This window comes from Nycticebus coucang, chromosome 5 (genome assembly GCF_027406575.1).
Source record: "Nycticebus coucang isolate mNycCou1 chromosome 5, mNycCou1.pri, whole genome shotgun sequence".
Taxonomy (NCBI): Eukaryota; Metazoa; Chordata; class Mammalia; order Primates; family Lorisidae; genus Nycticebus; species Nycticebus coucang.
Genome location: NC_069784.1, coordinates 119355105 through 119367663, shown reverse-complemented (window position 1 = coordinate 119367663; position 12559 = coordinate 119355105). Strand labels below are relative to the sequence as shown.

The window sequence follows — 12559 nt, the reverse complement described above, 5'->3', positions numbered from 1 at the left end:
CGACTGAGCCACAGGCGCTGCCCGGTTTGTTTGTTTTTTTTTAAACCTCTCACAAAACTAGAAATAGACAGAATCCCACTCAAACTAATAAAAGGCAGGTACCAAAACAAACAAATGCCTGGCACTAACATCAGACTTCACTGCAAAAGACGGACTGTTTTCCTCCTAAGAAAGGAATAAGGTGAAGATATCTGCTCTCACCAGATTTATTCAAAATCATACTGTAAGTCTCAACCAATACAATAAACCATTAAAAAGAAATAAAAACTGGAAAGAAGATTGGAAAGGAAGAAATAAAAATGTCCCTATTTTTGGTGACATGATTGTTTACACACAAAAAAGTAAATTCTAGGGAACCACAACCAAGTTCCTAGAATAAACAAGTTTAGAAAAATCATAGGATATAAGGTCAATATGGAAAAATCGAATGTCTCTACATGATAACAATAAACAACCAGAAAGTAAAATTTAACAAAATAATACAATTTGTTTCACTAAAGATGGTGAATAAGCGCATGGAAATCATTAGTCATTAAAGAAATTCAAATTAAAACCACAATGTGATGTCACTACGCACCAATCAAAACGACTAAAAAAAAAAAAATACGACATAAAGTGGTGAGAATCAGAGGACTCTGTATCACACATTTCTGGTAGTGATGTAAAATAGTTCTGAACAACAATTCCGTAGCTTCTTTTGAAACTAAAATTGCAACAATCATATTACTCAGCAATTGCCCTCTTGGGTATTTATGCCAGAAAAATAAAAACTTATGGTTACACAAAACACTGTGCCTAAATGCTCATAGCAGCTGTATTTATAATAGTCCCAAACGAGAAGCAATCCAAATGTCTTTTAATGGCTCAGTGGCTAAACGAACTATGGCTCATTCGTACCATGAAATACCACTCAGCGATAATAAAGAACAACCACCGATATGTATGGCACCTCAGATGATTCCCTCAGGAAATTATCCTGGGTGAAAAAGAGGCAGTCCTACAGTCCTATTTGTATTATCCCATTTAGATAATATTCTTAAAATGACAGAATGATAGAAATAGACAATGATCAATGAACACCAGGGTTCAGGGATGGGACAGAGGGAGAAGGTGGCATGTCAACAGGGCCACACCAGGAATCCTTGTGGTAATGGAAAGCTTCCATATCTTGACTGTTTCATTATCAATATCCCAGTTGTGATACCATCCTATAGGTTTACAAGATGTAACTACTGGGGAAAACTGGGTCTATATAGCAGCATCCCCAGCCTTCTTGGCAGCAGGAACCAGTTTCATGGAGGATAATTTTTCCATGGATTGGCGAGGGGGTGTGGTTTGGGGATGATTCAAGAGCATTCCATTTATTGTGCACTTTATTTCTATTATCATCACTTTGGAATACATAATGGAACTATTATGTAAGTCACCATAATGAAGAATGAGTGGGTACTCTGAACTTGTTTTCCCTGCGATTAGATGGTCAGATTCTGACTTAAAGCCTGCCACCAGATGCAGTTTGTCACTTGCCACTGCCTGAGAGGGTTTGGATATGAGTCTGCAAGCAACAGATTGATGATGTTCTCTGTGCAGTCAACCCTGTCATGATGATCTGTACTGGCAGCTGCTCGCAAACACGGGCATCGCCACCTTAGCTCTACGTCACATCATCAGGCATTAGATTCTCATAAGGACCACACCAACACGGATCCCAGGCATGTGCAGTGTACAGTGGGGTTCAGTGTTCCTATGAGAATCTAATGCAGCTACTGATGTGACAGGTGGAGGAGCTGAGGTGGTGATGCCAGTGACAGGGAGCAGCTTGCAGCTACAGATGAAGCTTCACTGGCTCACTCACTGCTCACTTCCTGCTGTGCAGCCTGGTTCCTAACACACGGTGGACTGGTACCAGTTTGCGGCCTCAGGGTTGGGAATCACAGCTATATAGGATCTGTCTGTATTGCTTACAAGGGATGTGAATCTCAATAAAAATGTCAATTAAATATAAAAGAGTTGCTGCAGTTTGAATGCTTGTGTCCACAAAAAGTCATGTTGAAAATTAATCCCCAAGGGAACAGTATTAAGTGTTCCTTTTAGAGATGACTAAGTCATGGATTCATGGATTCATGGACCAGTTGGTTACTGGACTAATGAATTACCATAGGAGTAGACTAGTTATCTCAAGAATGGATCTGTTATAAAAGCCAGTTGGGCTCACTCTCAGAGACTTTCCTTGCCCTGTGATGCCTTCTGCCTGTCATGGTGGAGCAAAGAAGCCCTCACCAGATGCCAGTACCATGTTCTTGGACTTCCCAGCCTCCAGATCTATAAGACGTAAATCTATATTCTTTAAAAATTGCTTAGGATGTGGTATTCTGCAATAGCAACACAAACTAAGAAAAAGGTTAGTAATAAGGATAACTTTTAAAAGTACCACTTATAATAATTAAAATACAGAATAAAATAATTAGGTATAAATCTAACAAAATATGTGCGTGAGTTACATGCTAAAAACTACAAAACACAAATGAAAGAAATAAAGATATGTCAAGTCTTTGGGCTAGAAAATAAATACAGTTAGAACGTCAGTTTTCCCCAAATTGTTCTATAGATACAATGAAATCCTACTCGAAAGTCCCAACAGCATATTGACAAGATTATTCTAAAATTAAAACAGAAGGAAAATGTCATTAGAGTAGCCTAAACAAATATTGAAGAACAACGTTGGAGGGTTTCGCACTATCTCTATTTGAGACTTACTACTGTCAACAGTCATATCAGTGAAATAGAACAGAGTCCAAAAACTGACTCACAAATGTAACGAATGATTTTTGACACAAGTGCCAAGGTAATTCAATGATGCTGAATATTTTCACATAATATAAAAAAAAGTATCATGGAACAAAATGTAAAACCTGAAATATAAAACCTCTAGAAGGAAACGTAAAAGAAAATCTTCATGACCCTGTGCTAGACAAAGAGTTCTTCAATATAACATCAAAAGCATGTTCCATAAAGAAAAACTCCATAAATAGGATGTTATCAAGTTAATAAATGTTTGCTCTGGAGGAAAACTACTAATGAAATGAAAAGATCAACCAAAGACAGGGAGAAAATGTTTCCAAATCACATAATTGACAAAGAACTTTTATTGACATAATAATAAATAAGCTTAATAGGAAAAACCAAAAATATTTCCATGGACACTTTACAAAGAAGATATATGTGTGTGCGCATGTTTACATGTGTGTGAATGAGATGAAATTGCACAAGGAAGATACTTAACATCATTAGTCACGAGAGAAACTCATATTACAACAACGAGATACCACGACACACTTCTCAGAATAGCTGAAATCAAAGAAAAATTGACAACACCGTGAACTGAGAAAGACATAACGTGTGAGTTCCAAAGTGTAGAACCATCACACACTGCTGGTGGCAATGCACCATGGCCCCGACACTCTGGAAAACAGTTTGGTGTTCTCTTAATATAGTCAAACATATACTTACCGTGTGGCCAGAAATCCCATTCCTAGGGACATACCCAGTAAAAATGAAAATTGATGTTCACAAGAAAGTTTGCATGCAAATGTTTTTCTCCTAATGTTTTTCTCCTAAACTGAAAAAAACCTCAAATGTACTTCAACTCATGAATGAATAAACAATCTGCAGGACTTCAGTACCATGGACTGGTACTCACCGATATTTATGGAATAAATAGCTGATACACACAACAACATAGATTAATCTGAAATAATTATGCTAAATGAAAAATAAAAAGCCAGACTCAAAGACACACTTGTATATTTTTCTAGAAAAGGTGAAACTACAGAGACAAATCCATAACGGGTAAGATTCTGGCAAGGAGGATCAGCACCTGCGACACAGCAGCTAGGTTGCCAGCCACATACAGCGGAGCTTTCAGGTTCAAACCCAGCCCGGGGCCCAAACAATAATGACAACTACAACTAAAAAAATAGCCTGGCATTGTGGTGGGCAACTGTAGTCCCAGCTACTTGGGAGGCTGAGGCAAGAGAATCGCTTAAGCGCAAGAGTTTGAGGTTGCTGTGAGCTGTGATGCTACAGCACTCTACGAGGGTGACACAGTGAGACTGTTTCAAAAAAAAAAAAAAAAGATTCAGGTGAGGGTTTGATTATAAAGAGGCAATAGCTAGGAATGTTTTTAGGTGATTGTGGTGGTAGTTACACAATTTTGTGCATCTGTCAAAACTTATAAAACTATGCACCAAAAAGATTAAACGTTGGTGTACACAAATTAAAAATACATTGATAAGGGCGGCACCTGTGGCTCAGTGAGTAGGGCGCTGGCCCCATATGCCGAGGGTGGCGGGTTCAAACCCAGCCCCGGCCAAACTGCAACCAAAAAATAGCCGGGCGTTGTGGCGGGCGCCTGTAGTCCCAGCTGCTCAGGAGGCTGAGGCAAGAGAATCGCGTAAGCCCAAGAGTTAGAGGTTGCTGTGAGCCGTGTGACGCCACGGCACTCTACCGAGGGCGGTACAGTGAGACTCTGTCTCTACAAAAAAAAAAAAAAAAAAAAAAATACATTGATAAAAACTATATGTATATATCACATTTGTTTTTTAAAAAGGTACACATATGACTAAAAAGAAAAATATCAAGATACTAATATTTGTATCTCTGGATGACTGTCATTTAAAAATAATTTTTATAAAGAATATGATTTTTATGTAATCTACATACACACACAAATATATATGTACACATATTTATAATGCAGTCTAACGCTGTATGTGAGTTTCTGTATGTGCATAAAGTTCCAAAATAAATACCACCTTTAAAATGTTAAGATGCGAGAAAATTAGGGAGAATTAAGATGAAATATATTTTCTTTCCTATAGTTTCCTGTATTGTGCAAATTTTCTATAATGAATCTGCATTGCTTTTGAAATTATAACACATCCTTGCAGGACTAAATATAAGTCAGTATGAAGAGACTGGAGCATTATCTGACTTTTTAGAATCCATGTTTTCACCCCATATCTTGATCCCTCCTATGAGGGATCTGATCAAGGGGCGTCTTACTTTCACAGGGAACTCTGTTCTCACTGCATTCAGAGGGGATGACCCTGCAGGTAGCAAGTGAACTCTAACTGTTCAGCCACAGGCAGCACAAAAGAAAGTGATATTGTTACAGAATAATCCTAAGCAGTGAGATTTTTCCAAGCATGCTTAGATCACATGAACATCTGATTCAATGTGGAAAACCATACTATTGTTCAAGCTTCCACAGAAACACATGACACTTCAGGAGAACACAGAGAAACAAATGAAAACCCTCAAGAGTAGTTACCAATTTTGCTAAATGTTATACCAGACATGAGGGAATAGGAGGGATGGGGAAAGAAGTGACCTCAACCAGCGGTCAGATGACTTTCTGTAATTTGCATTTGCAACTGAGAGAAGGAATGGGTGATGATATCATCGACCATTTCCCCCACCCCAACAAAACCAGGCCCCTCTTTCATGTCTAATCCAAAAGAAACACGTGCAAAGAAGGCGAAGAGGATTTAAGCAAAGCATTATCCTCACAATTCTTCCCCTGGGAAGAATTTAATTTTAATCCTTCAAGTTTGTGTGCACATTTTAGAGTCAAATCTGAGTTTCCTAAAGAAAAAAATTCGCAGTTTCACCCTCTTTGTGTAACATCCAAAAAAAAGCCCAAAACTAAAAAACAAATAAAAATGCACCTAATTTTGTTTTCTGAGTAGTCAATGAACTATTGGCCTTCACATGGCACTGTGTGGCTTTGACTGGCAAAACTAAGTGCTGTAGTTATGTAAGGACACACAGAATCTTTTTTCAAGATATTTTATTTCCTATTTAAAATTAAGCCATGGGCCGGACACAGTGACTCATGTCTGTAATCCTACCACTCTGGGAGGCCGAGGTGGGTCGACGGCTTGAGCTCACGAGTTCGAAACCAGCCTGAGCAAAAAGCAAGACCCCGTCTCTACTAAAAATAAAAAAATTAAAGCAAGAGGATCACTTGAGCCCAAGAGTTGGAGGTTGCTGTGAGTTATGACGCCACTCTATTAAATAAATAAATAAATAAAATTAAGCCATGAACTAGAATCAAGAATATATTTTATTATATGTATATAAGTAAACATAAGAATATCTTGAATGTAAAGTTCAGTATACTTATGCAGTTGATTTTACCATTTTTTTAAATGTCAAAAATGCTCAGCATGTCTAAATGCAAAAATTGAACCCTCCAAGTAAGTATACTGACCATTTCCTGCTTTTGAACACTCCAAGCTTTTCCACATCTGAGCCTTTATTTATCCCGCTCCCTCTGTGGTTTTCTTAAATTCTTTTGCAATTCGGATTTAGATAATAAAAAATAAGTATCTAGATTATATTACCTTCAACTTCTACATTACACAGCCAAAACATAAGACCATGCCTTTGGATTTCATAAAACCATCATGTAAGAAATATCAACTATAAGAATATGTCTATATATTCTGCTAAAAACCAGTCTAAGGCATTATCTACTTTGCTACCTGATGTTGTTTATAAAAGGATCTGAGTAATAAATAACCTTGAAAGGTCAGTGCCTGGAAAGAACTTTATTTTTCCTGATAAATTGTTATGCTTCCTTTATTCCAGCACCAGGGATAATGCTATTCATCCTTTTTTGCCTTGAATGCCCTGAAGATTTTCTAAATTTATTTCTCAATTGCAATAACTAACTCATCTCTGATATCTGATACATATCTTTTTCTTTTATTTTCAAGCTGTCGTTTTTCACATGTTTTGAATTATGTCACAGTGAAAGTCACCTTAAGTACATTCTGAAAGTAGCCAGACTATATTAAGGCTGGGTCCTACAGCTGTTCCATATTAAAGTACAACACAAAATCAGTGTGGCCGAGAGCAGCACTTATTAAACTAGAATGTCTCTGGGAATCATCTAATGATCTTATTAAAATGCAGATTCTGACTTAGAAGATCTGGGGTGGAGCTGGGGATGCCACGTGTCTAACAGGCTCCCAGAGAAAGTTGATCCTGCTGGTTCTCAGCTCCCACTTGCAGAAGGCAGGGTCTAACCAGGACAATCTGTCAATGGATGAATGACAAGTGAGGCATCAGATATAATGAGCATGATACAGCACTAGGAAATGATGACTCTCTAAACAGTGAGTGCCACAAACTAGAGCAAATGAGCTAGCCAGACCTCTGGTTCACTCTGTTTCAGTCTTTAAAAATCCAGAAGTCATAAATCCAATATCAAGTTTTATATAACAGATGTCCAGTTCATGATTTTCAAACAACTTGATTCTGACTCATTTGTTAGACGGTCTATCCCGGGGTCCTCAAACTGCAGCCTGTGGGCCACATGAGGCGGCATGATTGTATTTGTTCCCATTTTGTTTTTGTACTTCAAAATAAGATAGGTGCAGTGTACATAGGAATTTGTTCATAGTTGTTGTTTTTTTAAAACTATAGTCCGGCCCTCCAACAGTCTGAGGGACAAAGTATTGGCCCCCTGTTTAAAAAGTTTGAGGACACCTGGTCTACCCTATATATCAGAAGTATATAAGCCTTAAAAATAATAAGTGTACCCTATATAATTAAATACGGTTGTGGTTGATGTTTTTTTTTTTTTTTGCAGTTTTGGCCGGGGCCGAGCTTGAACCCGCCACCCCCGATAGATGGGGCCAGTGCCCCACTCCTTGAGCCACAGGCACCACCAGTGGTTGATGATTTTTTTTTAATTGCTATTACCCTGGATGATTTGGGGATAACAAGAAAAGAATATCATTCGAAAGAGAAAGTTTCCATTTATTCAAACTTTGACTAAACACCTATCATCCTCCAACCACTACAGTTGCCTTTTTCTTTTATTTATGCTGATTTTATTCTGCTGCCTCCTTTTTATTTGGGATCAATTATTATGTAACTTGGAGAATTATCATCTAGCGAGTGAATAAGTGAATTAATAGTGCATCATGGGAAGAAAATTCACCAGCTGTGACACTAAGGAAATAGTTGAAGATCGATCGGCTTAAATTTCCTTTCTTTCCAGTTTATTTCCAGTTAAGAGTATTCCTTCCCATGGCCTGGCATGTTACATAACAATAGTTTCTGAAATACCTCACAGTAAAGGAAAGACCTCGTTTTCCAATGTTGTTCCATCTTTAGAGATTCTCATAATGCCCATTTTTATACATACAGACTAATACACGTGTGTGCATCTCCTCTGCATACTTCCATAGATGTAGGCAATGCCTCTATCGTGGTTAAAGCTAAAATTAACCAGTTATCAAGTACACATATAAGACTAGCTGAATCACTGAACTTATTTTATGTAAGTATAAAAACAGGTTGTCTTTTTTTTTTCTAGGTCAGAGGCTTTAAAGCTAGGTGTACAAGTTTCTATTACTGTAGTAACAAATTATCATAAATGCCGTGGCATAAACAACACAAATTTATTATTTTACAATTCTGGAGGTCAGAAGGAGGTCTCGCTGGGCTAAAACCAAGGTTTCAAAAGGGCTGTATTCCTCCAAGAAGCACTAGGGGAGAAGTTCTAGACTTTAGAACTTTAAACCTCCGAGGCATCCAGCTTCTAGACACCCTCCACGTTCCCGTGGCCCCTCCTTCACTTCACAGCCAGCACTGGTGCATCTCTCTGTGACTGTTCTCTCCAGTTGCATCTTCCGCCAGCTGTCTCTTCTGTTTTCCTATTTCATTTTTAAGGACTCTTGTAATTATCCTGGGCCCAATTGGATAATCCAGGATAATATCCCTATTTTAAGGTCAGTTGATTAGTAATTCCATCTGCAATCTTGATTTCCCTTTGCCATGTAACTTAGCATAGTCACAAGGCACAGGCATTATGATGTGGACGTCTTTGGGGGTTCATTACTCTGCCTACCAAACCAAGCCAGTGTTCTTTTTCCATTTACTAATTTGCGTTTCCCAATAGCAGTTCAAATTTCTTACAGTTTTTCATTGCTAGAAAAAGAGAACACAGCTGGAACAGACATTACACATATCCATGTGTTCCTGGATATGTGTAGCCTGAGAATCCGGACTCACATGCTGGTAACTGACGCTATGGAACATGGAACCCAACTGTGGCCATCAGGATAAATGCCCTGACTCTCTGCAATCCAACTGGCTAGAAAAAGGGCCTTCTTATTAAAATTCTGAGAAGTTAACCTTCTTCCAAAATTACACCAATAAACTCAGAATCATTAAAATTGTATAAGGCACTAGGTAATAAAGTTTACTGGGTTTTCTTAACATAAAGAAAAGTTAAATGGCCAAATTATAGTAGCTTAATCTTCTCATGCCATTACCAAGGATTGACAGGTTGGTTGTTTAAACAGCTGTACAATGCTTAAGCTCTGAGGACTTTAAATCTTGAATAATAAAAAGAATAGCACTTTGCATGAGTGTTCTCATGCATATATTTTTGACATACTCTCATAGGAACTCTTGGTTAAAGATAATTATTATATTTCTATCAAGAGCCACAGAGTAAAAAGTTCAAAGGATTGGCTGAGGGCCCTATACAGACTGGAATTAAATATGAAACAAAGTAAAAGTTTTAAATTTGAATGTATTGTCTGAACTCTGGGATACAAAAAAGTATTTATGGTGATCAGTGTTATATAAAATAGGCAAGTCCAATCACCAAATCCTAAGATATAAATTGTACAACAAACATATCAAATTGATTCTACTACAATTTCATGTCACACAAAGGTTATGAGAGGTATATTGTTTCTAGTGAGCCTTCTATTTTAACATGCAGTAAGCATTGTGAATGTGGGAAACAGATGTTTCTCAGGTTAGCCAACACCCTTGATTTCTGCTCCCTTGCTCTTATGCCAAAATACAGCATCTTCTGCAAGGGTGCTGCTGAGAGCTGTTTATGGTAGGGACCAATAGCTCTGGCTTTGGTAGCAGCTCAGTCAGTATTTTAGCTCAGTATGGCTCCTTGGCAACTCTCAAATGGGTCAGCTCTCCATGAGATCTGACTTAGGAATGAAATAGGCTGTCATCCAAACGAAGTTTTGCTCACAGAGCCCCTAAAAGAATTCTGAAAATTTATGCACATATTTTTAAATAGCATCTAAACATCTTTACATGAGTTTAAACACTTGGTAAAAAGGGACATGCTTTGTGATGGTGTATATAGGGTATACTTGCTTTATCTTTATATACATATGTATCAGAACCTCGTTTAGCTCATTCCCTGGAAAATGTCTGCTAAATAAAATAATTGGCAAAGCCAATTCTCATTGACAAGCCATCAACCCAAGAAGACTTTCTGTCAAAACAACTCCAACTTCGTTTTTCAATCAAGTATGAAGATAGTCCTAGTGACAGCCCTCTATCTTCTGAATGCTAAAAGGAACAGAAAGAAAAATGCAGTACAGACCCTTGTCACGTGCTTCCCACTTGGATGAATGGGGAATAAGAAAGGACAACTGCGGGCAGCGCCTGTGGCTCAAAGGAGTAGGGTGCTGGCCCCATATGCCGGAGGTGGTGGGTTCAAAGCCAGACCCAGCCAAAAACTGCAAAAAATAAATTAATTAATTAATAAAAAAGAAAGACAACTGGCAGGCATTATGCCTGTTCAGAGGCAGATTAGTTTCAAGATAGAGGTGGAAGTTGAGGATCTGAAACTTGAAACTCTTGCAACACTCTTAGGCCCCAGAAAGTTTTGTGTGTCTCAAGTTATGTGCACAGTTTGGAGACTGTTGGGAAAAGAATTTAAATTCCTCTCTGAAAATATTTAATATAATGCAAATAATTAGGCGTTGTTTCTAAACGAAAAGCCTCTGCATTTTTTTTTTGCAAGATCCTAAATCATTGGACATATCTTAAACCAGGTATCAAGTTCTCTTCATCAAAATGAACTCAACAAAAGAGATTACCATCTTGTTAGAGGAGCCAACTTTGTCTATGATCTTGGAATTGGTTCTACATTTTCTCTAACAGGGTTCTCTAGAACTTCACAGCTTTTCTTTTGACCCTCTTCCTGATAACCCTTTAGTGTGTGAGTGAACCCTATCTTCCCCCTATAGTTCCCAGGTCCAGCCACTCATCCTTGGACTTTATACCATGTTCTAATTCTCTGCGGGAACTCTTTTAGTGTCAGAGTATATAAGCTTTAAAAATAATTGCCACAACCTGCACCTGTCAAGACTAGCATACTGTGCCAACAGAGGAGCTGCTTATGCAAACTTATAATTTTGAAATTCTCTCTTACCTAATGTTTTCTGGGGGGAAAGCTGGTGTAAATTACTGACAATGGGCAAAAAACAGATGCAAAAATGACTTTATTAGGTGTTTTCTCTCCTTTAGGGAGAGGATTTGGGTCTTTTCGGGTGAAGCGCCAAATAACTAGACAATACCCAGCTTCCTTCAGGTGCTTCAAGTTTATCCCACGGCGGGTGCTCTGGGAAGCACCTTGAGAGCGAATGGGTCTCAGGCCATTCATGGTCAAGGTCGTCGGACGCTTTTGTTAGGTGAAGAATCTTCCCGTGTCATCTCTTAGAAGCAGTTCTGCGTCCCCCTGCAAACACCCCACCACCTGGCTGCGCCCCACCTCCACTGGTCCCCCAGCCACCAGGTAACGGTGGGTGGTTCTGGATGTGCCTCCGCGGGGGTGGCCAAGCCGTTAGACGCAATCACTGGGGAAAAGGCGAGACAGGGTGGGTGCTGCAGGCGCGCACGCGCGACGGTGCTCGCGCACCCACGAACACCCACTGGTACCGGGTGCAGGGCGCGCGGGAGAGGGGAGGGCACGGCCTTACCAGATCAATGAACGTCAGGAACTTCCAGCTCCCTCCGTAGGTCTGATGCGAGGGCATTTCGATGGCCTTATAGTTGCACAGGATAGAGCAGTAGGACAGCAGGATGGCCACCCGCAGCACCTGGCAGGGGACAAGCGCCATGTTCGCCACAGGCCTGGGCGGGCGGAGCGGCGTGGAGGAGGGGCACGGGCTGCGGGCGCGCGGGGGCGGGCGCCTTGGGAACCGGGGCGCGGCGGGCGCGGGGCGGGGCGGGGGCGGGGCGCGCGCCCTGCGGGACGGACGCGGCCGCGAGCGCACGGGCCACCGGGCGGGCGGGGACTCGCCGGGGCCGCGGAGCAGCCGGGCGGCGCGGCGTCACCTCTGTCGTCATTCCCGCGGCTCTGCCCCTGCGCCGGCCGGGCCCCGGGGGCTGCGTGGGCGTCCCGGGAGTGGACGGGCGGCCTCGGGGTGTGACCCGGGCGCGGGAAGTGCGCGCCGAGCTCCGGGAGGCGGCGCGGCTGGGAGCGGGGGCGGGAACCGGGGACTGGACGCGGTGACCCCAGGGTGGACGGGAACTGGTGGCCGCGCGCCCTGGGGTAGCTGTGCTGGGCCCGGAGCGGGGACCCCGAGAGGGACCGGGCAGGAGGAGTGTGACCGTGGGGTGTAAAGGCGAGCGCGGGCTGTGGCTTGCTGTGTTCGGGCCCCGTAGGAGTTTTAGTGGTGACAGGCGACTGTCCATGGTTATCAGACTCCCTGTA

At 40.9% G+C, this 12559-nt stretch overlaps 1 protein-coding gene across 2 annotated transcripts in view; it reads right to left on the bottom strand.

The window, feature by feature from the left end:
- Nucleotides 1-12058, bottom strand: part of AIG1 (androgen induced 1) — a 281622-nt gene extending 269564 nt beyond the window's left edge. The window contains exons 1-2 of one of the 2 annotated variants that reach the window (XM_053592199.1): nucleotides 11823-12056; nucleotides 11334-11699 (exon numbers count right to left, since the gene is read on the bottom strand). In XM_053592199.1, the coding sequence (XP_053448174.1) occupies nucleotides 11697-11699; nucleotides 11823-11963 (144 nt within the window). In that variant the 5' untranslated portion in view covers nucleotides 11964-12056 and the 3' untranslated portion in view covers nucleotides 11334-11696. Of the gene's footprint in view, nucleotides 1-11333; nucleotides 11700-11822 lie in introns of those variants that run through there. The other variant, XM_053592198.1, reaches the window with a different exon arrangement.
- Between the last annotated feature and the right edge of the window lie 501 nt (nucleotides 12059-12559).